The 23,819-nt window shown below is 45.1% G+C and overlaps 3 protein-coding genes across 7 annotated transcripts in view; 1 reads left to right on the top strand and 2 right to left on the bottom strand.

The window, feature by feature from the left end:
* The first annotated feature begins 261 nt into the window (after positions 1–261).
* On the top strand, positions 262–6,336 carry mcrip2 (MAPK regulated corepressor interacting protein 2). Its single transcript, XM_041035788.1, has 5 exons — positions 262–901; positions 1,063–1,132; positions 2,535–2,668; positions 4,436–4,543; positions 5,903–6,336. Exons 1-5 carry the CDS (start codon positions 847–849, stop codon positions 5,971–5,973), a joined length of 438 nt encoding a protein of 145 aa, XP_040891722.1. The 5' UTR covers positions 262–846; the 3' UTR covers positions 5,974–6,336.
* Positions 6,337–6,378: 42 nt separating this feature from the next.
* slx4 (SLX4 structure-specific endonuclease subunit homolog (S. cerevisiae)) lies at positions 6,379–18,174 on the bottom strand. Of its 2 annotated transcripts, XM_041035779.1 has the most exons (15): positions 18,035–18,174; positions 17,240–17,824; positions 16,343–16,541; positions 15,971–16,204; positions 15,474–15,700; positions 14,053–14,348; positions 13,400–13,658; positions 12,794–12,993; positions 12,412–12,558; positions 12,044–12,213; positions 11,092–11,807; positions 9,364–11,037; positions 8,406–8,505; positions 7,834–8,163; positions 6,379–7,158 (listed from the first exon to the last, which is right to left on the bottom strand). In XM_041035779.1, exons 2-15 carry the CDS (start codon positions 17,688–17,690, stop codon positions 6,777–6,779), a joined length of 5,385 nt encoding a protein of 1,794 aa, XP_040891713.1. In that variant the 5' UTR covers positions 17,691–17,824; positions 18,035–18,174; the 3' UTR covers positions 6,379–6,776. The 2 variants fall into 2 exon arrangements, with proteins under 2 accessions (XP_040891713.1, XP_040891712.1); XM_041035778.1 differs by having other exon boundaries at positions 9,364–11,807.
* Positions 18,175–19,854: 1,680 nt separating this feature from the next.
* crebbpa (CREB binding protein a) overlaps positions 19,855–23,819 on the bottom strand; it is a 43,073-nt gene continuing 39,108 nt past the window's right edge. For all 4 annotated transcript variants that reach the window (XM_041036110.1, XM_041036109.1, XM_041036108.1 and 1 more), the window contains one exon: positions 19,855–23,587. In XM_041036110.1, the coding sequence (XP_040892044.1) occupies positions 21,221–23,587 (2,367 nt within the window). In that variant the 3' untranslated portion in view covers positions 19,855–21,220. The remainder of the gene's footprint in view (positions 23,588–23,819) is intronic.

Genomic DNA, 23,819 nt, shown 5'->3' on the forward strand with positions numbered 1-23,819 from the left:
TTCAGTGATGCTTCGGTTTCATCAGAAACCCCATAAAGTAATACTACAATGTGGGTTAATGCTGAAAAGTAGAAATCCTCTAAAAAATTGGACTTTCTAAATGAAACATTCATATTTTAAGAGGTGCTTTGTGTCTTTTGAAGGTGAGCTGTTAGATTACAAATGTCACGAGGGCATCAAAATAAGACTTTCGTCAACAACTATTTATTTTAAAAATCGGGACCGGAAGTCGTGTTCCTCATTCCGGCTGGCTTGACGCTGGCCAAGCATGGTATCTTTCCGTCCTGATGAAAATTTCCAAGTGTGCAGTGTCCTTGTATTCTGTCAGAGACCCTTGGTGTCGCAGGCAGTCCCGGAGCATCAGCGGAGCAAAGAGGGCAGAGTGTCCGGCTCGAAGCGTCACTGTCCTCGGACGTCAGGAACCACTGTGCTTCCCCTCTCACCATCCCTCCCTCCTCCGGTGAATGACTGATCCCCGGCATGTGAAGCCGCGTTCTCCTTGGATGACCTACACGCCACCTCTCTCAGGAGCAGCGGACGTCTGTTTGTTAGGGCTGAACACCTGCTGGTCAGGAGGAGCGGCGGGGTGCGTATTAATATACAGCGGGCAACAAGTCAAAGCGAGTCTCTTGCAGGCTTTCAGGCCGACTCTGGAGCAGCTGACCCGGCGGACAAAATAAGACACGCTGCTAAATTTTTTTTTCCCCAATCGTGGCTGCGTCAGGAGGAGCAGACAGAGGGACTGGAAGTTGGCAGAGTTGACAGTCGACGTTCGCACCTCGTTATTGAGACAAGACGGACAGGTTTTGAAACACGACAGGATTTCTTGAGGTTACTGGCGTTCACATGATGTACACAATCACCAGAGGTCCCAGCAAACTTGTTACACAACGGAGGACAGGTGAGTGAATGTCTGTTATCTAAAGCATGATGCAATGTAACATCAGGCTGCTTTTGTGGATGGGAACTTTCTGGTAATTGCATCCGTATTTTTTTTTTTTTTTTTTTAGAGTAATATTGCAGGGCGTTGAAAACTATTTAACTCTGAATTTTGTCTCTCAGGTCCCACACAACAGATCGAGAGCAAATTCAGCGACTTGAAGCTCAAACCGACGTCTTGGCTCGCGTCAAAGTAAGTATTTGCTCTCGGTCGTGTGTTCATGTGTGTCTTTTCTGTAAGATTATTTATGCGGGGCGTTTGAGCAGCGTGGGCCCAAAATACTCTGCACGTGCGCCGTGAGTGCGATCATGTAACACCTCGGTGTGACTTGGGTAACATTGTCCATTATCGGACACCCTTCCTGCAGCTTCTCGGTCCGGCTGGCGGTACCGTACATTACCGCGGGAGCCTGCGCCCGTGACCGGGTGGTAAAGGGCTTTGAAGCCGGCGTGGGACCGGACCCCACCTGTCTTGCCCCGGTTGTCAAAGCCGCAGGAACCTTGTGCTTCCTTCAGGTGCTGCTCGGAAATACAGGCTTCACTTATGACCCATTCAGTTGCCAGTTTATATGTACAACTAGCTAATGCCGTTTCAGTCTAATACAAGCCCTACTATTATAAATGGAGTGGACAAAATATTAGAAACACATCGAGTGCAATACAATATAGTTAAGCCGCAACACAAACTACAGTCTCCAGAATGACCGTGAAGTGGAATCAACACCTTTTATAAAAGTATTTCAGCAGGCATTTCCGGTGCAACTTCAACAAAATTTGACAGTAGTATCAAAAGCTTTTTTTTTTTTTTTTAATAACTAGCAATAAAGATAAACATCAGATTTAAATGTCAGTACTTCAGTATGAGAAAGGACTTCTTGTTAGACTGTATATCTGCATCAGTATTTGATATGTCGTTATACGGGGTGAAATCCAGTCCAAAGTAAGCAAAGACAACTGGTAATTTATGTACCAACAGCAAAACTCAGTTGACCAGAATGCATTGCAACAAGATGATGTGTTGCATTTTGAGTAAAGGCTGCAAGTCGTGTTTTTTCTCCACAGAATCAAACTCTTGGTCTTGCCATCACAATACATTACACTGTGCTCTTCCTAGGAGGTGTTCAAAGGTATTCTGGGATAGAAAATCAGAACATTCAGTCACTTAAGCACAAAATAAAGAAAGCAGGAACTCAGTAGTATCTTACAGTATATAAATAACTTTCTCTAAACTCCATTTGATGAAGAGAAGTGAGATGTTTAAAGCTCTACAAAAGGCAAGGAGGTGGACAATGAGTTACTATTTGTCCTGTTAAATGACTACATCCACCATCAGTAGTGGATGTTCATGCTGAATTTCTTCAAAAGCTGCAGACTTAGCCTGAGGCTGTTGCTACAGTTAAGTAATCCTTAAAGTAAATTTACATGCCTGTCAGTCAACCATGAAATTATCTTAAGTTAAACTGGCAACCTGCATCATTTCTTCCTTCATGTTGAGATGAATGAGATTTTATTACCTTTGTGTGTTGTTGTGATGCAGGCTGTCCCAATCCTCAGGGTGATGACATTCTGTATTCAACCCTTTCTTGTCTCCTCAGCTCACCGCCCCCGAAGATTGTGTTCAACCGCCTCAACGGGAAGCGCTACCACAGCGCGGCCACGCAGAAAGCCGACAGCCCACCCGAGGGATTCACTCCCGCACATGAGGAGAACGTCAGATTTGTGTATGAAGGTGAGGGTCACGGGATCAATGGATGAGAGGATGGTGAGGTCACATCATCCTGAAGCCGGGAGACACTGGAGATCTTTCTGTCAAGGTTACAAGGTCAGAGATTGTCAGGATAAAAACTGGGACGCTGTGGTTAGAAGATAATCTCCTGCTTTCTCTCTTTGCCCTTCTCCTTTACTCGCTGTCTGAGCAGCTGCACTGTAGTTAGGGATGTAAAGATTCATTCACTGTTCACTGTTTTATTTGATTGGTTACTGTGGTTTCACATATTGAAACACTTCTAAAACATTTATAAATCTGAGCTGAAGTGATTAGTTGATACGCTGATAAATCATTTGACAGAAAATGAATTGGTGACTATTTCTATTTAAAAAAAACATTTGTTGATTGAAGCTGCTCAGATGTAAAAATTTGCTGCTTTTCTTTGTCATATGATATTTAACTGACAAAATAAGCAATTTAAAGATGCCACCTCGGGCTCTAGGAACCAGCGATGGGCATTTTTCACTATCTTTTGACATTTTATAGACAAAACGCTCAAAATATTTGACAAATTTACTGATAATGAAAATAATTGTTAGTTGCAGCTCTATCATAAATTTTCTGCAGCAGTATTTAAGTTTACCAGCAATTTATAACACAATATGAATATCAACATCAAATAAAACCAGCACTTTACAGTACAGCAAACCAGAAACAATCAGATGTGTTGTGAAAAACAGGAGACAGCTACTAAGACTTTACGCTGAGGTACACGAAAACCTGGACGGCTACCAATGTGTTCTTAACCCAACATTATCTACTCTTTGCTTACTTAAACCGCTTGTTAGATAATCTTTAATTATCTGTCAGTCTGTTCGTTTGTTTCTTACTTATTCCTCTGTAGCTGTGCACACGTCTATGAACTGTTACAGTTACTCAGAAACCACAGTGTCCATCATCATTCAGCGTGAGCGTGTTTGGTACAGTTCTCAGAGCTGCAGCCACATATTAACTCAGGGTTAATACTGTCGCAGCTCCTCAGCAGGTACAAACCAGGCTCAATGTGTAAACACGTTTTCAACAACAGCTGCACAAACGAGGTTTTTAAGGTGGCGCTACTGAAAGAAAGAAAGAGTCTGCAGTGAGGGCTTCAGAGGAGAGCGTGGCTTATAGTCAGTAAAACCTGACAATGATTAAAAACCATGACTGTGCACTGTACACGCCTGTCTTTAAGTTTACCCAGCATGCCTTAGCGCCAGCCAGTACTTCATGCCCTGGTGGAAATGAATGACTTGTGGAGCTGAATCGGCATAAACCAGCTATCTGTGTTACTTTTGGACAGCTGCCAGTAAGGACAGCTCTGTGGTGTTCTTTTGTCGCTGTAAAGTTCAGCCGGGGGGCGGAGAGCGTTTCACTTTTCTTCACCGCTCGCACCTAAAGAAAAACCTCTGTCACGGTCTGTCGAGTCGTTTTAACACTGAAGACCTGATAGGCCTTTAATTAAAAAAAAAAAAAGTCACCTCCTCACATTTAGATAATATTTTATCCTCTCTCATTCAGACTTACAACTGTTTTTCTGGGGTATTTGTTCTCTCTGTTTGACGTCCTTATATTAGTCAGACAAACTGTATGTAAAGAGCGTGCGGCTGAAAGTTTGTGAGCTGAAGCCTTGGGGTTTTATCTCAGGGTGAGGCTGGAAAACCTTCACCCACAGCTGATAAACACACGCCACAGACCACTCCAGTCCTCTCACAGCACTAAATACTGTGTGTTTCTGTATGCGTGCAGCATGGCAGGAGGTGGAGCAGAAGCTGGGAGACGGGGACCGTGGGGAATCAACCGACAGCAAGGGGCCCGTTCAGTACACTGAGAAGACCCCCAGTGCTGCGATGAAGAGTAAGTACCTGCAGCTCCTCTTTAGACGTTTACACACAGAGTTGATTTTAATTATCAACCAATTCCCATTCACTTCCCTGCAAGAATTCTTCAAAGAATATGACAACAAAGCAAATCCGCCTCCATTAAATCTAATCTCAGTTTTACAGCATCCCAACAGATAACCCTCTTCCTTCTCCGTGACCCCCTGAACTTTTTAACCAGTAATCTTCCTGGTTATTTTAACACGAGAGGAAAGCTGAACGGCTGCTCTCATCTCTCCACATGAATCACATGCCGAGCAGTTTTAGACTCGGCTTTTATCTGTAGCCAGCAGGCAACTGTTGTAATAGTTTTCTTTAATTTTTAACTCTTCTCTGGCCTGCGAGAACCTGGCCGATCCAGATAAACCAGCCCTGGCTGCTGATTGTAACATGTCTCGACTCAGTTCACACACCTGTCTGCTCTGGTGTCTCGTGTTGCTCTGGGCCTTGAAAAGTCATTTCACGGTCATCTAGACAGGATTCTGCCAGATCATTTTTTATTTTATCAGAGGATCTGAGGCTCCTGATTCATATGAATCTGAGTAGATCCGAGTTATGAAACAGCTACAATTTGGTGCCTATCAGCTCAAGTGAGCCTCAATTTTTCATAAACAGAACTTTTTTTTAGCTGCTTCTGTGGCTCCAGGAACAGCAATGTCAGTTGATCCTCCTCTTTGGTCCCAAATGAAATATCTCAACAACTATTGGATGGATTGTCATGAACTTTGGTTCAGACATCCACATTGACTTTTCCTGTAGTGTCGTCCAGGCAAAATTTCACTGGTCACAATTCTTTGATTCATGACCAAATACCTGATGACATCCCCATCAGGTGGGGTTTCTGTCCAGTGCTAATTAGCAAATGTTAGCATGCTAACACGCTAATCTACATCTAAATCTTGGCACAAATTGATACACTCTGAAGATCGGTGTTAGCATTCTGACATTAGCGAGCATCTTTTGGACATTTATGCGGCCTTTGTTTCCCTCAACACAGATTTTTAACTTTGGATCACAGATTAAAAAAAAATGTAAGATTTAAATAGAGAAAAAACTTTTAATCTTAATTTTTTTAACAAGATCAGACACAACACCAAATAAAACAAATGGTAAAAGCTGTAATACTTCAAGTAACTAAGTCAGTTGGTGGAGGAATTTACTTCTATAGCTGACATTTTTTTCAGACCCTCAGGTTTTAGGTTTTTACATTTGCATCTGATCATCACTTTGGTATTCATGTAACCAAATTAATTATTTATAGACAAAATCAATCAATCATAGAACGAGGGTTATGCTTTAATGCTTTGTGCCCTATGTTGTCTTTCTTTCTGAGCAGACTTTGTGCCCATAGACCTGGAGGAGTGGTGGGCTCAGCGCTTCCTTGCCAACATTGCCAACCTGTCATGACCGACTGCGGCTTTCAGCCGGGACAGGAAGCACTGCGTTGATGCCTCCATCAGTGAGGGCATCACAGGAGCAGAGTCCATGTCTGGGATCTGCAGTGCAAAAGGGTCGTGTGTAATTTGGAATCTGATTCGACGCCCTGCTGTAGAGAAAACTGGGTGCACAACACGAAACCGCCCTCTGATGCAACAACAGCGACATGACTGTTAACACAGCGCTGACTTGATGTTGTGCTGCTACAAAGGACCCATCTCTCTCTACTTGAATGACGAATTGGATAGAAGTTGCGAGATTTTTCTTGTTAAAGAACCCGCCTCCTTTCTCAAGTGTGCTCAGCTGTATGTACGTCTTGGCTGATCTTTGGATATAAATATCTACTGAAGAGCAAAAAAAAAAAAAAAAGTAAAATGTTTTTCAAAAATTTCCCGTGTTTAATCTTTTCTTTGAATTTAATTCATTTTGTCTTGGTTTGCACAAATTCCTGACTTGATATTAAGAGAGGTAAAATACAAAATGGTAAGTGTCATCTTGATGACAAATATAACAGGGGGTGTGTAAAATCTAAGACATGTACATCAAAGTGGCTGCTCTAGGATGGTTTTTGAATGGAGGAGAGTTTGTGACTACGGGGCAAACCTGAAGGATCAGCTGAGTTCTGACTATCCAGGAACAGCCACACAATATTTTTAAAAATATAATATATAATCATCATAATTTAAATTTCTCAGCTTCCTTCCCCAAAAGTTATTTTCAGACGAATATTTCAAACACTGAAGTAAAACCTGCTACTTCTTGCAGCCAAAGTTTTAAATCATGGCTGTAACCGCTTTTTTCCCGTTCACTCTTTTTTCACCCCCTGCTTTTGCTCCCTTGCCTGCCCACTTGCCCCGCCTGCGGCTCGGTGCGGAGTGGCCTGGCTTGGCCGTGGTAAAGGTGATGCACTGAGAGTCCAGGTAGTCCACCAGCTTGGCGGCGCCGAGGCGGATCCCGGCGGCCTTGAGTCTCTCTTGGAGCTGGGAGAGGACCAGGGGCTGGTATTGGAGGATCTGACTGTACAGCCTGGAGTCCGACAGGATGAAGGAGCGCACTGCCTGGAGGCGATCCTGAAGGCGAGTCGCAGCCTGGGAGGCGGAGATGCCGCCATCACTGTCTGAGTCGCCAGAAGAGAGGCACAGCTCAGGGTTGGACCTGATGAGAGAGAGGGAAGTGGTTAGATTCACATACTGTGCTAATGAAACTGTGTCATATTTATATGACAATACACGTCTTATCTTAAAAATGAGTCTGTACGGAGTTTTACATCCCTTTATCTGCCCTTCAAAAAATGATTGTGTTGACTATGATCAGTTACTTGCTAAGAAGAAGAGACACATTTAAACTCGATTCCAAGCACAAAATACTTCCAAAACATGAATGAATGAATGCTCCATACTTACTGATTATTTTCTAAGTCAATCATTTTGTCTATAAAATGTCATGCATAAATACATAAATAAATAAATTCCTAGCACACTTACCTGCACCCCGATATGACCGAAATTGCTAGTTTTATCTGACCAACAGTCCAAGATGCTGTCAAGGTCACAAATTATATTTTTGAAAATTTGAATTTGAATCAAATTTTAGTCATTGCAGCTTTACTCCATAAGGAGAAAGCGACTAACATCATACAGTGTGCATCATGTGGGGAAACACCCTGTGCAGTTGTCTCCTGGTGTAACTGTGAGTGACGAGCATGAAAAGTTGTCTTGGTCAACAGTATATTATTCGAGCCTAATACACGAAAATATGTACAGCAACAAAACAAATGCGCACTGACTCAAGCTTGCAGTTACGTAACCACTCAGACGACCCACACTGTACCGTTCAGACTCTTCACTGGCAGCAGTTGAAGAAGTGTTGGAGCCCTGTGAGGCAGAGAGCAGCTCCCCCTCCTCCTCCTCTCCTCTGCGTTTCAGTGGGGAGACGGCAGCGGGGGCTCTGGGCTCTTTAAACTTCACTGTCTGGGCACAGGAGACTGGCCTGCTGCCAACCGATGTTGAACTCGTAGTAGGGGGCTTCATCTGAGCAGTGCGCCCCGCAGAGGGCGCCTCATCCTCCTCAGAGTCCGAGCTGACCAGCTGGTGGGTGTACTGGTGGATCTCCTTCAGTTTGAGGATCATCTGGCGCTTTGGTAAAGGCCGAACGCCGAACCTACACAGAGGAGAAAGTAAGAGGTATTTGTGACAGACAGACAAGCAAACAGATGGACTGGAGGAAAACAACCTGAGACAGAGAGGAGAGCCAGACAGACTAAGTTGACAGTGACACCACAGGAGGTAATCGGATATCCTCCTCAGTTAATAGCTTTGGGAAAAAAAAAAAACAAAAAAACGTGTGGCCCTTTTTTACCCTTTCTTTAACGTGTGGGTGGAGATCAGAGTGAACTGACTGACCTGCTGAGTTTGTTCTTCAGATCCGGTGTGTCCATGTCAGAGTAGTGGGGCAGGGGAGTGATGGGCACCAAGGGGCAACGTTTTTTATTGTGTGAAGTTGCTGACGAGACAGAAACAAGAAAACATTCTTTAAGACTACAGCTTCTGATTCCTTCGGAGTCTGACAACAGAAGTCTCACAGCGTGCTTGTCAAACATCAGTGGAAACAGTAGCCCAGAGAAAAGCCTCTTGTTTGGCTCTGAGGAACTGACATAAGACCCCGGCTACTTGCTGCTGATTATTTTGGGCATCTGAAACATCTCTGTTATCAACCTCCAGTGTAGATGCACAAGAAAAAAAACATGATGTTCCACAAGTTTATCTAAATTTGGACAGTTATAAAAAAAAAAAAAAAATACTCTGCTCAAACAGGGTCTCAAAGAGACCCAAAAATAAAAGGACAAATCAAAAACAAGTGTTTTACAGAGTGAATTTCTTTTACAAATTTACATTGCTTCAGATTTTTTATTTTTTTGTTTTCCTCTGTCTCGATGCATTTGAGCTTTGTTTTCAAGGCAGATGACCAGTTTGTCTTGACATGTGCAACCTTGTGCTCAAGTTTTCCAGGACAAATGCAGTTTGTTGTCCCACTGAAGAGGTATGTTGTGTGTGGGACACTGTGCTGCGTTATGGCATCTGTGTCCCTCTTAGCTCCACAGACATAGTCGTGTGAATACAATAACTCAAGGAAATATGATGACAACTTCCTGCTTCCACAGGTCGCTCTGATTAGCACCTTTCTGTAGACATTTGCATGATAATAGAGGAAATGTGACTCCAGTAAAACAGCTACAGTTTTACTCTTTAATAATTAAAGACATGGAGATTATTACCATCCTTTTTGAAGACTATAATTAGAGTATATGTCTGCATGCTTGTTAATTGCAGAAGTAATGTGGTTAAAGTAAAGACTTCATACCTGGGGTTTTCAGCTGAGCAGACGGGTTCACCCTCAGAGAGAGAGGAAGAGCCTCCTCCTCTTCCTCATCCCAGCTGTCCCATGTTTTGGAGTCCGGGAGGCTGTTGTTAGGTCCCGGTGGTGACGGGGTGAAGGACGGGTTTGTATGAGTCTGTGCGGTGCTGGATGGTTTTGGACCTTGGACTTTGGATGGCGAGGAGTTAATCACAGTTCCACAGCTCTTTGATGACTGGAAACAGTGACTAGACGGTGGAGGCTGACAGTCAGTAGAGGACGATGACCTGGCAGTTTCTCTTTGTCCTTGGCTGCGCTCCTGCTGGTCAGATCCTCCGCTGTCCTCCAGCCTCAGACTGAAGCAGCCTGGGTTGGCCTCCACACAGGCGTCGAGACCCCACGAGTCGTTAAAAGCTATGGGAGGCTCGTCCATGAAGCTCTGCTGGAAACTGGACTCTGCCCCTCCACTTTCATCTTTTGCTTCTTCCTGCGCTCCTTCATCACATGTGTCTTTATTTTTGCTCTCTCTCTCCCTTTCTCCTTCCTCATTTCTTATTCTTCTCATCTTGAGCTTAGCCCCTGTGTTCTTATGACTGCTGGACTCAAGAGAATGTCGACTTTCACTGGAGGACTTTCTGTGTCTCGGTGAACTCTGAAGACCCCTGTGAGACGAAGAAGAGCGTGGATTCGAAGGGTCAGACAAGGGGGAGAGATGAAAGCTCCCTAACTCTGTCTTCTCTGGGCTTTCAGATGCTGCCCTATCCCTTCCTTCACTGGTCGACCTCTGCTTATCGAGGCTGCTGTGGAGTGGGGAGGCAGCAAGAAGGACAGAGGGATGGTGGAGCTCTGTGTGCAGGGGAGTGCTGCTGTAGGGCTGTGGCTGATTGTGGAGCGGTGTATCCTGCTTTACAGAAGCCTGGAGGGGACGACGGTGAGTCGAGCTCGAGATGTGCGAAAGATTAGGCTGCTGTGGAGGATCAGATCTACTGGTTCTTTTAGGGGAAAAGTCGAGATCCAAGCTGGAGCTACAGGGAATCGTCTCATCCAGTTTCAGCCTGGGAACACTGCCCTCTGTAGGGCCGATGTGAGCAGAAGCACTGGTTGTGCTGCCTGAGGTCTGAAGTCTGTTGTGAAGCGGTTGAGCAGGAGAAGAGAAAACAGAAGAGAGTGAGGAAGTATCACCTTTAGAGAAGAGCTTCGTCCTGCGCATGCTGCTTTTGGTCTGGGTGGAGTTGGTTCTAGTGCATCGTCCAGGCTGCACCGGCGTGGTTGGGATCAGCCAGGAAACTTCTAGAGAACCGTTTACTGGACTCTGATCACAACTGGAACCCGGACGGTGTTGAACCGAGGGTGCAGATGGATCATCAGGAATAAACTCTAAACTACTGGACACTTTGTTCTCCATGATGGGCTGGTCAGGTTTAGGGATTGACTGAGGTTTGATCCGGGTGTATCTCTGCAGGTTCTGGACAGTGTAAGGAGAATGTGGTGAAGGACTGCGGGAACTAAGAACAGCAACATCTTCCTCCGTCTCCTCACTTGAGTCGGACAAAACTATGAGCTCAGGTTCCTTCTGTTTCAGGGGGGAATCCGTTGAAATGGGAGCACAAATACGAAAAGGACCTTGGCTTTCTCGCTTCAAGGACAGACATTCTTTACGCATGTCCAGTTCAACAGCATCTGTCCCCTTGTCTCTACCACCAGCCCAGTCACCCACTTGACCAGGGGACAGACCTGTGATAGGCAGGTTGGATGCACTGGCTGGAGGGCTGGAGGAAAAGTCATCGACTATGCTTGGTGAGGACTGAAGTAAAGTTCTGCCGGACAGTTCGCATGAAGGTTTACGAGGGGATTGGTGTTTGTGGGATTGAGAGGTGTGTGCCTTTGGTGGGGCAGAGGTTGAGGGTGAGGAGGAGGGGTCTTTTTCCTCATAGACTCCATAAGAATCTGAGAAGAGGCGGCTGTAGCTCTGATCATGGCTGGGGTCTGGCTCGAGTTGAGAGTTTGGCTTCAGAGTTTTCTGGCTCAAACCTCTTTTAGGTTCTGTCAGTTTTGTGAACACTTCTTCTCCATCATCTACCTTTTCCTCCTCCTCCTCCTCCACACTGTCTTTCTCCTCCTCCCTCTTTCTCTGTGTGGCAGCAAACTCATAAATCTCCTCCAGCTCTTCCTCATTCACTTGTTCTTCACAAATCTCTCTCTCACCAGATGTAACGTCGCCGGTTTGGCGATCTTTTTCCAACTCTCTCTCTTCTTCCTTTCCTTCATCGGTGTCCAGCCCCTCTTCGTCTTCGTTTTCATTCCACATAGAGCGGAGAAGCTCCATGAAAGCCTGGTCTGTTTGGTCGCTGACACTCTCGACCTGGTTCATGTCGTCTGCCTCATCTCCCTCACTTGCTGGCTCATCTCGGTGGAGCTCACAAAGCTGCTGTAGCTCCTGCAAGTCAAACCTTAACCAAACACAAAAAGAGAAGAGTGGCGTCGTCATCACAAAAATAAATAATGAATTAATGTTTTCTTGTCAATTTAATTTGTAACAAGGGTCATGTAAAAAGTCTTGGGTCAAATAAAACTGCTTTGGCATTACAGAAAAATGGAAGCAACAAAGTACAAAAAAGCTATACAACTTTAAACTGCTCTTAATGAAAACATGTAGAAATATGTGGGCCTCAAGCTCTTTACACACCTGGACGCCAGCTCCTGCAAATGAGGCCGCAGTGTGGCTGGGATGGAGCAGTGGGCTGTGTAGAGGTACTGCAGCAGGGTGAACACTGCCTGTCCCGGCACGTCACTCATCAACACCCTCTGGCCCACGGGCATGCCCTCCTCCTGCACCCCAAAACCACTTTCATGAACCTGTGAGAGGAGCAGAGGATGGAGGATAGAGAAAATAAATGAGCTGAAAAGCAAAGGGAGTAAAAATAAAAATGCATATTACACAATCCATTCCACAGAAACTTCCTAATTGTTTTTAATGAACTGTATTAGACACACAGTTATCACTGGTCTCATAACAGCAGGGTTGTTTGCAACATACTGGGCGATGATCTTTACCATTTCTGCCAGCAGGGGGCAGCGAGCGTACACCATGAAGGAATGGGCGAAGAAGACCTCTCCGCTGTCCACCTGGAGCTGCAAGTCACTGAGCTGAGGGTTGTTCACCATGCTGCTCAGGTCTGAAGCCAGTCTGGACAGTGCTACCTACAGAGGAAACACCAGCAGGAAACACTGGGGTCAGTTCACTGCAGATTGAAATGGTTTCAGCACACAGCAGGCACAGCAGACAAGAAACGCTTCAATGTTTAGAAAAAAGTTTTTAATTCAAATCAACTGCTGATTTTTTATCTATATATAAAACTCTTAAATTACACAATAAGTGAGTAAATCTGCAATGATGAAAATCACTCATGTTTAATGTGATTACTGCTGGTCTTACTGATCGGTGGCTGCCTCGCTCTTTATCTGCTCTTGGCTGATGAGTTTTCCTCCTCGCTTGGCTGTGTGTGTCCTCTGAGTGTGTGTGTGCGGTTTCTGGTAAGAATCCGCTCACACACAGATCAGCCTGCTCCTCTGCCTCCTCCAGGACAAAGCCGCTGAGATGAAGGTTTGTGGACAGATTGGCACTGCTCTGCTTGTCTGTGGGAACGCACAAAAGATTATCTGAAAACTGACGATGCTAAATGCCACAAGGGATAAACTTACTTATAAACTTATACTTAAGGGTTTAACAACCACAACAAAAGGACACATATTTTAAAACAAGACAACCAAAACTCCCTACAATGACAGTTCAAGCTAATAATTGTCAGTTTTCTCTGCCTGTGCTTCTCATGTATTCAGGAAATTGATTCATCGTTATGATAAATTTGTAGAGATTTGTTTCCATTTTGTTATTAAAAGAGTTCTTCTATGTTAACATCAAAAACACTTTTAAAAATGTCTTTTTCATTGGCAATGTGAATTTCTATATTATCTGGATATAGGTACTCCCCAACACATTTGAGAATACAGTTTGCATAATGTGCGTGTGTGTCTGTGTTACCTTTGTCGGGGCCTGAGGTAGCGTATCCGTACTGTGTGAGGGTCATGCCGTCTTCAGCCAGCTCCATCAGGTCAAACAGGGCCTGGCTGCCTACTGAGAGCTGCCCTGTCCCCGGGGTGGAGGGAGCTGGGGAGGAGGCTGCAGTCTGGGAGGATGATGGCAGGATGGGGGCCCTGGTCCCTGAGACAGGAGTCCCTTCACTCAAAGGCTGGAGAGAGGACTTGGGCTTGTTGCTGGTTTCGGAGGAGGCTGTGTCACTCTGAAGGTGGGGGAGATCAGTTTCAATTTAACTCAGCTTTTATTTGAGTTCAGTTTACTGTTTAAATATTCAATGCATCATGAAAGCAAAAAAAAAATCTTTACTAAAAAACTTAAAATCAGACTGGAATTTGCTACATTCTGCTACACCAAGTGGGGGATAGAAGCCTGTTTAAGCATTTCAAAACAAGAGTAGTCAGCTGTTACCGATGAGTAACAAAACACAGCATCTCCCTTTTCACAGTTTGAGATACTTTCAACATTAACTGTCCCACATTTTATTTCTAGGATAGCACAGGGCTACTATTCAGTCTGATTTCCATTCCCCACTGAGTTCAAACATGACAGACATTATACAGCACCATATGTAATCGTGCTTGTGGTCTTTCTCTCACCGTTGCTGATTCCCAAGGTGTAAAGAACTCTCTGAGCTCTGGAGTGTAGAAATCATACGGACCGGTGAAGTCACCCTTCAGCAGCTTGCTTTTCTGCCAGAGGGGGGCAGCACCGTCCCAGCCAGGCAGACTGCTTGGACAGCGGGTCGGGGTTAGGGGAGAGGGGGGCCGGCTGCGTAGGAGGAGAGCAGAGACGCGTTCCTGCAGCCTCGTCAGGGCCGCCTGAGCATCCTGAACGAGGAGGAGCGGAGGAGGACAAGGGACGGCGCCCTTTTTCTTCTTTCCACGCCCCTTACCTGCATCGAGAGGAGGAGAGAGGCTTTAGGTCAGAAAGCCTTTTTTTTAGGTGCTATAAAAAGACAACTAGACTGTCTTGAGGACCACCTCACTTCTCATCTGAAGGACTTCTTCAGAACTGAAGGATAATTTAAAATGTTTTATAAAATGTAGTAATTCAGTGAAGCATCTTCAAGTACCTCAAGCAAGTCCAGCTGCCTTTGTACAGCACTTTGAAATCCCATGACCAGGATGACTGAGTCTGTTCACAGACATCTGAAAGCCCATAGTCTTTATATCATCATCTACAATTTGGGTACATCACTGAAAATAACTGCAATCTAAAACCAGTTAGTTTCCACAGTGTATGCCATGCATTTGTATGTTCAGTGTCCAATAGACAGCAGTAGAGACATTGCTTCAGGCCTTGCCAAATGTAACACATATGCAGACACACAATACACAAAGTCTGCAAGATTTTTTTCTGAAATATTTGCTCCAGTGATGACAGTTTCCCAGATTAAACACAATATACCTGTTACATAAAAAAGCTTCATACCTGACATTGTTAACACAATAAAAAGACACAGACACACAATCTTTAGGGCCTCAACAGACCAAATGTAAAAAACTCCCATGTGTTCAGCCAGTTTAGCCAACAGTTCGAGTTTAGCTGTATTTGTTTACATTGTTCACATATAATTTACCAAGTTCTTGAATTTTTATTCATTCTATCTTGATATAACCATGAAGAAATAATCAGTCTAAGAGAATGAGATAAAGACAAGTCACAGGTAGGCTTCACAACCTTTTAAAATTATTCCTAAAAATATTGTAACTACTGGATACAGAAGGGTGTCAGAGTTGAGTTGGGAAAATTAGATAATCAGATAATGAGTAATAATTAGTAAATGTTGGTGATGATCCTGAACTATCAGAAATAAATGTCCAAAAATACAACTGAACACAGCATAATTTCATAAAATCAAACCTAAACCTTCTGTCATTGTATGACTGAACTGAGAATTCATTTAATTCAAAATATTAAAAACAGCAATGTACTGTGCTACACTGAGATATGAAATTCCCTCAGATATTTTACTGATTAATTATTGAACTGATCAACACAGATGATGTTACTGTACCTGCATCTGCTCTCCACTTCAGCACTGAAGTCATGGAGCTGTGAGAGGAAGCGGTCTGGGTTTGTAACGCTCTCTCTGACTCCCTCTCCTGTTCCAGCAGGGACGAGGACAGAGCCAGAGCAACCATGGTGTCTTCGTCCATGGGATCATTCTTCTTCCTGGGCCTCTTCCTTGCAGGGAGACCCGGCTTAGGGGGGCCTTTCCTTTTAGTACCTCCAGTCTGTGCGCTGAATGTGGAAAAAAAGGTACACAAAGGTTAAAATGAGGTGTGATTAAGCTTCATATGCACTCATACACTGAAGTTATGTGATAGTTCACCTATTTTTATTATAGCAAAACACTGGCAAACAATGACATTGTGTATGTGTGGATGGTAACGGTCATTATCAACAGCCCAATTCTGAGTATCTCAAAAATGCTTGTGGAGCAGCTGCATCAATTGTTGGTGTATCGTGATGCTGTTTTACGGCTGAACTGAAGCACTGAGGCCGACTCACAGTGTGTCAGCAGTGGGGACATTCTGGGTCTCTTCAGCCTGTCTCTGCAGAACCTGCAGCAACACAGCCGGAGCGATGCCCATGTCTGAGGAGCAGCGCTTCAGGTGGGCAGAGCGACTCTTCTGGGACTTGAACCTCTTGCCACACATGGGACAGTCAGGGATACCAGGAGGGGGAGGAGGAGGAGGAGGAGGAGGAGGAGCTGGGGCGCTCTCTTCACTCTCATCTAAACACCTACAAACAGGGATAATTCTCACTCAGTGTCTCCATCAGTTTATAGCTCGTCTACAGCTTGCAGTCAAGAAGTGAAATTTGAATTCTCTGTTGCGAGCATCAGTCAAGCTCCAACAATATAAATATAAATGTCCAGACCTGTTGAGATGCCGTGTTCGCCCCTCAGAGGTCATGTGTGACAGGTCTCTGTGGCAGATCTGACAGAAGAAGAGGCCTCTGTCCTCCAGGTCCACCGTCTCAGAGTCCATTGCTTCCCTGTCCAGCTCCTGCTGCAGCCGCTGGGCCAATGCCTCGTCATTGTCCGGGTGGAGACCAGAGCTGCCGGGGTCTGGAGGACCTGCACACAGAGAGGACGGTGAACCAGATACAAAAGACAAAACCAGAACAGTAAAGTTGTGGGCCATAAAATCAAAACAATTAGCTTGAAGATACTAAAACAGTCCACAGAGCTGAAGAGACCTGCAGAATCACATCATAATTCTGGCCCCCACGCACATTACATATCATCTATCACTAATATAAAAAACAATGTAACTTTAAAAGCAACATTGCGGTCAATAAACACGATTCTCTGAAATGATTACAGTAATCTAGCTTAACCGATGTGTATTTCTGATTGGCCATCATTACTTCTGATTGCCTAACAAAAGCAGCAAAATATCATCACATTAGCAATTTCAGAATATTTGGTCAAAACATCGCTCTACTGTATACTGTTGATGAAAAAAAAATAAAAAAAGAAGACCCATATACAACATATACCACAATTGCCACACAGCTATACTGACAGGAGAAGTGGCCTCCGTCATGTTTCGCATGTAGCATCAAGTTGCATTTGAGCCACAGCTAAAAAGAAAAAGAATCAAGGCCAAGAACAAAGCCAAGGAAAGGCATAGAGAAAAAAAACACAACTCAATCAAACTTCATGACACTTATTAAAAGAGCAGGAAGAAACCAGATATGTATCACTGCTGCTTACTGAGTCAAGGATGCAGTGTATTGAAAATCTGTGCAAAAAGCATCATGTCATCTCACCTTGTCTTTGTGGCTGTGGATGAGGACCACGGGAGCTCTCATGGTTTGTTGGCTGGCTGTTGTCCCTGTGCACCATCCTCTGAGGACTGGCTCTCTTGAACTGCTGCATTCTGAGGAGTACTTTGTCTTTCGCTGTCAGACCTTTCTCAGATCTGGGCTCTGCTGCTGCTGAAGGCACAGGCGACGACGGAGCATCCCCTGAATCACGTCCAGTCCCCCCACTGACCGTATGCTGGCCTGCTCCAGTGCAGACCAGTGACTGGGACCCAGCGACCTTAGACCCAGAGTCGCCATTCTTTTTGTTATTTTTCCTTCTGGTGTCGCCCTCACTTGCCTGACTGGAGGGCTTACGCTCTGCTTTCCGTGGCGGCCTGGACTCACCTGGTTTCTTTCGGACCCGTTTCAGCAGCTTTGAGCACGGATCTTCAAAATCCTGGTCCGAATCATCCATGATGGTGTACTTTTCCTCACATTAAAAGGCCATGCGAGCATGTCCCCGGCTGTAACGACCAGTCTGCGAAGGTAACTGGTTTAGGTTGGACCAAATGTGGTCCAAAGTCGGGTTCAGGGGCCAACAGGGGTCAGCTGTGATACAGGAGCAGCATCATTAGCGCAACCTTTAAATGTAAGCAATAATTCTTGTTGTTTCACTCTAAAACAGCAACGCCTCCATTCAATGCAAAATTATATCTACAAATGTATGATCTACGTGAGGCAGTTTCTTAAGAAATACATTTTAAAGCGTTTATTTATCAGTTAGCCAGCTAGCTGCTCATGCTAACGCGTTCTTCTCACCCCGGTTTTAATGAATTAGCTCTTCAGCTTCAGCTTTTCCCCTCATGGTTGTTCTTGCATCGGTCTGTCGCAGTGGCGGTTCAGTGTATCAATAGACTAAATGTAACCTTGTGTATACGTTATTTAAAGCAGACAATAGCTCAGCCAGGTTTGTTTTTATTTCAAAATGACTCAGATGCTACCGCTTCAAGTCAAACTTCCGGTCATGTGACAGTGAGAGAACCAATGACTGGTTGCCACCCGGTTACTTAAGTTACTGAACCTTAAAATTCATGTATGACTTTTGCAGATGCAAAATCCTTGTTAACTTCTTTGTAAATACTAAATACGATTGTATTATAGTCCATTTAGGATCCGTGAGATTGCCAGTATTGCACTAGGTCGTCTGACAAAAGACAAGCTGGTGAAATATTGTAATGAAATATTTTTACTTTTTTTTTTTTTTTTTCTTAACACCATCACAAAACATGGGGGAACTGAGACTAAGTGAGAAGAGCTGGCCCTGCTTTGATCAAACTACTGAAAATTCAATTTTGGACTCAAAGACAAAAGTAAAAATCCTTTTCTTTAAACTCCTGCTAATAAATTTTCTTCATGATGATAATTTCTCTTGCATACTCTGTTTACCATCAAGGGCTGAATGTCCCACAAGTGTTATATTTATACAGTATAAATATATCAGATTGTTGTTAATTTCCTATATTAATTATTTCATGAGGTAATCCTCACTTGAGCATAAACGTGATCACATAAATGTGATTAAGAGTTGTGTTACTGCTCACTATTAAGTAGGTGCTTTCTTAACTAATTCTTAGACATTTGATGAACACAGGTCCTGATCTTATGTATTTTAAAAAAATTGAAGTGTTGTTTGTTGCAGTTTGTAAACTAAATTGATCAAAATCGGCCCTTTTCAAGAAAATAGTCACCAACCACTCAAACCTTCTTTTACTTACTAATTTTAGGATTTTGACAAATCTACAACTATAATGCCATGAAAAGAAAATTACTGCCAGAAGCTTTGCCTTGTTTTAAAACAGGATTTGCAAATTGTTCCAAACTTCCATCTTTACTTTATTGTGTCTGAATCTGTTTATCAGCTTGGAATCCAGACTAATTCAATTATCTAATAAAAATAGTACATTTATAGAAAAGTACTGTTTTTATCCCACTTTACAAAGGCCTTTACAAAGCTGATGACTTCAATTAGATGTAGAGAATGAGTCACGTGACTTAATGCAGTGTTTTGAACGTTTTCTTATCCAATTCCTTTCAAAGGTCCACAGTATTTGTTTAATCATTTTTTTGTTCTAAATTTAGAAATAGTCTTTAGTTGAGACTCGATCAGAGCTGACTTTCCCACTTATTAATGCTTTACACTAAAAGTGGGTGAAGTCTATCAAATAAAGGTAAGATATTTATCCTTTATTTATCCCTGCAAGTAACTGATAAAAAAAAAGCCTAGTGAAATGACCTTTTCACACTTTCTGAAATGCAAGCTCTATCTGTGATGTGCTGCATCGCTGCATGTAAACCACCTAAGCTGTGACAACACTTGCAAACTCACACACTTCTCTAATCTAATCTAAGGTGGAGCATCGATGTTCAGGACGACCTCAAAAGAACTGGTTTCATCAGAAATAAATGTGATTTTGGTGCAGAAATGCGCAGACGTGGGGCTTCCACTGCAGCTGCATGTTTAAGAGACACTTTTTAGACTTCTATCACTAGTTTTTCTCCCCACTGCTGCTGGTGACCTGATGATAAAACACTGTGGAGTAGAAACAAGTAAACACAAACCAACAGGAGGAGTGATGCCGCATTATTTAGTCAACAGAGTACTGGAGTTCTTCTGTTGCACACAGTTTATTTAACAATATGGTATATAAGTAAGAAATGAGTCTTTTACCAGTTTATACAGTGATTTCATTCTCTCTTCCTTATATTTATAGTATTTTGCTTAATAACTTGATTTACAATAGGAGAAAAAGTAAATCCCCCTAATTCAAGTTTTTATGAGAGAGGAACGAAGGTTGATATAACATTTAGTTTTCCTCAGGGTGAATCTCAAATGTGCCCTTCATCCCTAGATAGCACACAACTTAGTGTAAAATTTAGAGGATGGGGCGTCATCCGAGATGTGGCCTACAAACAACCGGTGATCATTCCACCTCAGCTTAGGGGGCTGGTCTCTTTCTCACACTCTCTTTACACTTTACAACATTTGTATGACAAAAAAAAAAGTATGACAAATTCTTTTTAATGTCAAAGCATCAATTTTCTACACCTGCAAGACAGATTTTCCAAATTCCAGGCAACTGAGATGTAGGTTGCAGTCCTTGTTGTCTGTGTTGGTGAAACCAGTCAGAGCTGGGTTTCTCTTAGTGACTGTGAGGGTTTGTGTCAGTGTCTTAATGTGTGCCTGCATACATGCCCGTGTATACACAACCTGGCGCAGTCCATTTCCTATTTTCATACAACTGAGTGCTCTTCATACACACAAAGAGGAAGGGAGCAGTCTCTGTCCCTGAACGCATCGTCCTGGAGTAATGGTACAACACTAGATTACAATTGCCAGGAATGACAGTATGAGAAGAGAACAAAAACCTGGCCCAATTCCCAGACAAATTATTTTACAGTTTCAACACAAAAAAGTTTTTTTTTTCTCCAAAGGTACAAAATAAAAAGATATGAATAATATAATGCAATTGTACATTTTCTTAAAAAAAAGAAAAAAAAGGAACAAAAAAAAAAAAACGAGAAACGAGAAAGGCATGAAACCATACCAAAAACAAACCAAAAATAAATTGAGTATTGAACACATTTGGTCTCAACCAAAAAATATATTCTTTGTGATTTAAATTTCATTTAAGAAGCAACTTGCAAATCCCTCAACATCTTAGGGAAGAAATACCCTTCCGCTCGGGTTTAGGAAATAATTTCATTCCCTAGAAGTGTTGACTTTTTTTTTGACTTTGTTTTTTTTCTCGACCAAATTTTCTTTTTTCTTTTTACAACAGTTGAAACTTTTTACATGTCAGTACAAAAAAACCGTTCTCAACCTTAGAAAGAAAAAAACAAAGCCCTCTAACGGCATAAAGAGTCTGAGGGAGTAGGAGGAAGAGGAGGAGTGAGAAGATGGGTCCCTGGGAGAGAGATTGTGTTCCTTAGTTCCCAGCAGAAATGCTACAATCCCTCCACAAACTTCTCCAGAGTGTCCCCTGTAGCGTCTCCCACCATCCCCAAGTCACTGTTCAGCCCCCCTCTGTTGGGTGTGTTAAGCTGCGGTAGCATGGCACTCTGTTCTGGTGTCCCCAAGTGTCCCTGCTCCATGGACTGCAGTGGGCCCCCGAGTCCTGGGTGGGGGGAGCCTGTGTGTGGTGGAGGTGGGTGCTGCGGCGAGGGCTGGGGCTGGTTCTGGACCTGCGGCGAGGGACTGGAATGTGGCGGCTGTGGCTGCTGTTGCGAAGGTGGACAGGGGGACTGGACGGGTGCGGGGGAACGGACCTGGTTGCTGAGCGCGTTGGCTAGTGCAGGCTGGCCAGGGAGGTGGGCTCCACCCTGTGGCTGGCCGGCCAGCAAATGGGTCTGGGGGCTCATTGGGCTGGGCTGGGCAGGTGAGCCCATCTGCTGCTTGAGGACGGCCTGCTGCTGCTGGGGAAGTTGCTGCTGCTGCTGTTGTTGCTGCTGCTGTTGCTGCTGGAGCATTCGCTGATGCAGCAAGTTCTGGGTGGAATCCATCCCCATCCCAGGCTGGGCCATCTGAGCCATGGGTGGCAGTTGGCCCATGGGTCCCCCAGCTGCTCCTGCGCCCGCCTGCATGGCTATCTGCTGTTGCTGCTGCTGCATGCGGAGCTGGGAGTACGTAGCTGCTGTACCCTGCGTCTGTGCAGGGAACTGGCCAGGGTGGCCCTGAGGCATCACTCCCTGCTGCTGCTGCTGCTGTTGCTGTTGCTGCTGCTGTTGTTGCTGCTGTTGTTGTTGTTGTTGCTGCTGCTGTTGTTGTTGTTGTTGCTGCTGTCTTAAGAGCTGCCGACGGTAGAGCTCCTGAATCTGGGGGTTGGTGTGTGCTGCGTTGAGAAGCTGCCCTTGAGCCCCCAATGCCGTCATGCCCTGTGCAGGAGGCTGCTGGGGCTGCTGCGGGGGCATCCCCGGCCTCTGCACTGCCCCTGGCATGGCCATGGCTTGCATTGTTGGCATGCCGGGCTGTTGCTGTTGACCTGCTTGCTGCTGCTGCTGCTGCTGTTGCTGCTGCTGCGGCTGGTTGGCGTGGTACTTGGCTGTTCGCTGTTTGATGAAAGCAGCCATTAGCTGAGGGTTTGATTTGAGAATATTGAGGACCTGCTGCTGCTGCTGGGGTGAGCTGGGAGACTTGAGGGTGCGTAAAAGGTCCTGCAGGGCGTTGGGGGGTATAGCACCAGGTCTCTGGGGTGTTTGTGGCCGGGCACCGGGTTGCTGTGGTATCAGCATCCTCTGGCCCTGCGGAGGTTGCTGCCCTGGGGACATCATGGCTCGCTGAATGGTCATGGCCTGCTGTGGGGTCTGGCCTGGAACAAGGCCTGGTTGCTGAGTCTGAGCTGCCTGCATGGGCCCTGCAGCTCCGGGCCACTGTCCTGGGGCCATGCCGGTTTGCATGACCTGTGGTCCCCGGGGCCCTGGCACCATCTGCATGGGTGGCTGCATTGGTCCTGTCATGCGCTGCTGTGGCTGCTGGGGGTTCATGGGCAAGCCGTTCATGTTGACCCGGTAGTTCTGGTTCTGCTGGGCCTGTGCCATCATCTCGATATGCCGTGCCATCTTGACTGCAGCAAGGGGAGGCTGCTGCTGTAGCTGCTGAGGTGGCTGGGGCGGCTGGGGGTGAGGAGACTGCTGCTGGGGGAGAGGTGAGGCCTGGGGCCCAGGCTTTCCCTGGGATACTGGTGTTTGAGGCTGACCATTGCGAGGTGCGTTGGGGAAAGAAGGGGACATAACGCCGGCTGAGTTGGGGGTCTGTGGCTGGTTGGAGAGCGGCTGCTGAGGTGTCTGGGGAGTGTTGGGTTGGGCATGGGAAGTGGGAGTACTGGGGGCAGCTGTGGCCGGTGGGGACGGCAGCGGCATGGTTCTTCCTTGCATGCTGGCCATTCTTCTCCTCATCAGCTGGGCCTGCTGGAGCCTGTGCTGCAGCTGCTGCTGGCGAAGCTTGTGCTTGATGTTCAGGCAGAACGGGACAGGACACTTGTTCTCCTGACAGTGCTTTGCGTGGTAACAACATAAAGCAATAAGCTGCTTGCACACAGGGCAGCCGCCGTTGGTTTTGCGCTTGCAGCCCTTGGTGTGCTGCACCACTCGCTTCATCTTCTGGCAGGACGGCAGAGAGCAGTTGGCGTTGCGACACTGACAAGCGTGGACCAGGGACTGGATGCAGCGTTGGATACTGAGCCGGCGGCTCTCCTGTGGGCTCTTGGAGGCCTCTCCACTCTGGCTGTTGTTGTCGTCGTCCAGGCCAAGGCCCCACTTCACCATCTGGTGCTCGTGGCCCTTCGTGTTATAACAATTGATGCACAGATCAAAGTCCTAAGAAAAGGGAGACAGGAGGGGGGACGCCGTCATTAACCAAGTCTGATAAATATATTTATCAAAAGTTTCACAAATGATCTCTTTGATCTGGTCCATCAGCATCATTCCACATTCATCTGTATGTTTGTCCTTGCCAGCTTATTTAAAAACGGACAGACTTTCACTTGGAAATGATTTTCTAATTATTTCAGACTTGAGAAATTCCAGCATAAAAAAGCAGTACAGCACA

Source organism: Toxotes jaculatrix, chromosome 4 (assembly GCF_017976425.1).
Source record: "Toxotes jaculatrix isolate fToxJac2 chromosome 4, fToxJac2.pri, whole genome shotgun sequence".
In the NCBI taxonomy this organism is placed as follows: Eukaryota; Metazoa; Chordata; class Actinopteri; family Toxotidae; genus Toxotes; species Toxotes jaculatrix.

What these genes read in the sequence shown, in the direction of transcription:
- mcrip2 (XM_041035788.1), top strand. Translation starts at nt 847, where the DNA reads ATGATGTACACAATCACCAGAGGTCCCAGCAAACTTGTTACACAACGG. An exon ending in TGTTACACAACGGAGGACAG is followed by an intron (nt 902 to 1,062) that starts GTGAGTGAATGT and finishes TTTGTCTCTCAG; the next exon opens with GTCCCACACAACAGATCGAG. An exon ending in CGTCAGATTTGTGTATGAAG is followed by an intron (nt 2,669 to 4,435) that starts GTGAGGGTCACG and finishes GTATGCGTGCAG; the next exon opens with CATGGCAGGAGGTGGAGCAG.
- slx4 (XM_041035778.1), bottom strand. Translation starts at nt 17,690, where the DNA reads ATGGATGATTCGGACCAGGATTTTGAAGATCCGTGCTCAAAGCTGCTG. An exon ending in TGCTCAGCTGAAAACCCCAG is followed by an intron (nt 8,506 to 9,363) that starts GTATGAAGTCTT and finishes CTGTCTCGTCAG; the next exon opens with CAACTTCACACAATAAAAAA. An exon ending in GCCAGTGAAGAGTCTGAACG is followed by an intron (nt 7,159 to 7,833) that starts GTACAGTGTGGG and finishes CTCTCTCATCAG; the next exon opens with GTCCAACCCTGAGCTGTGCC.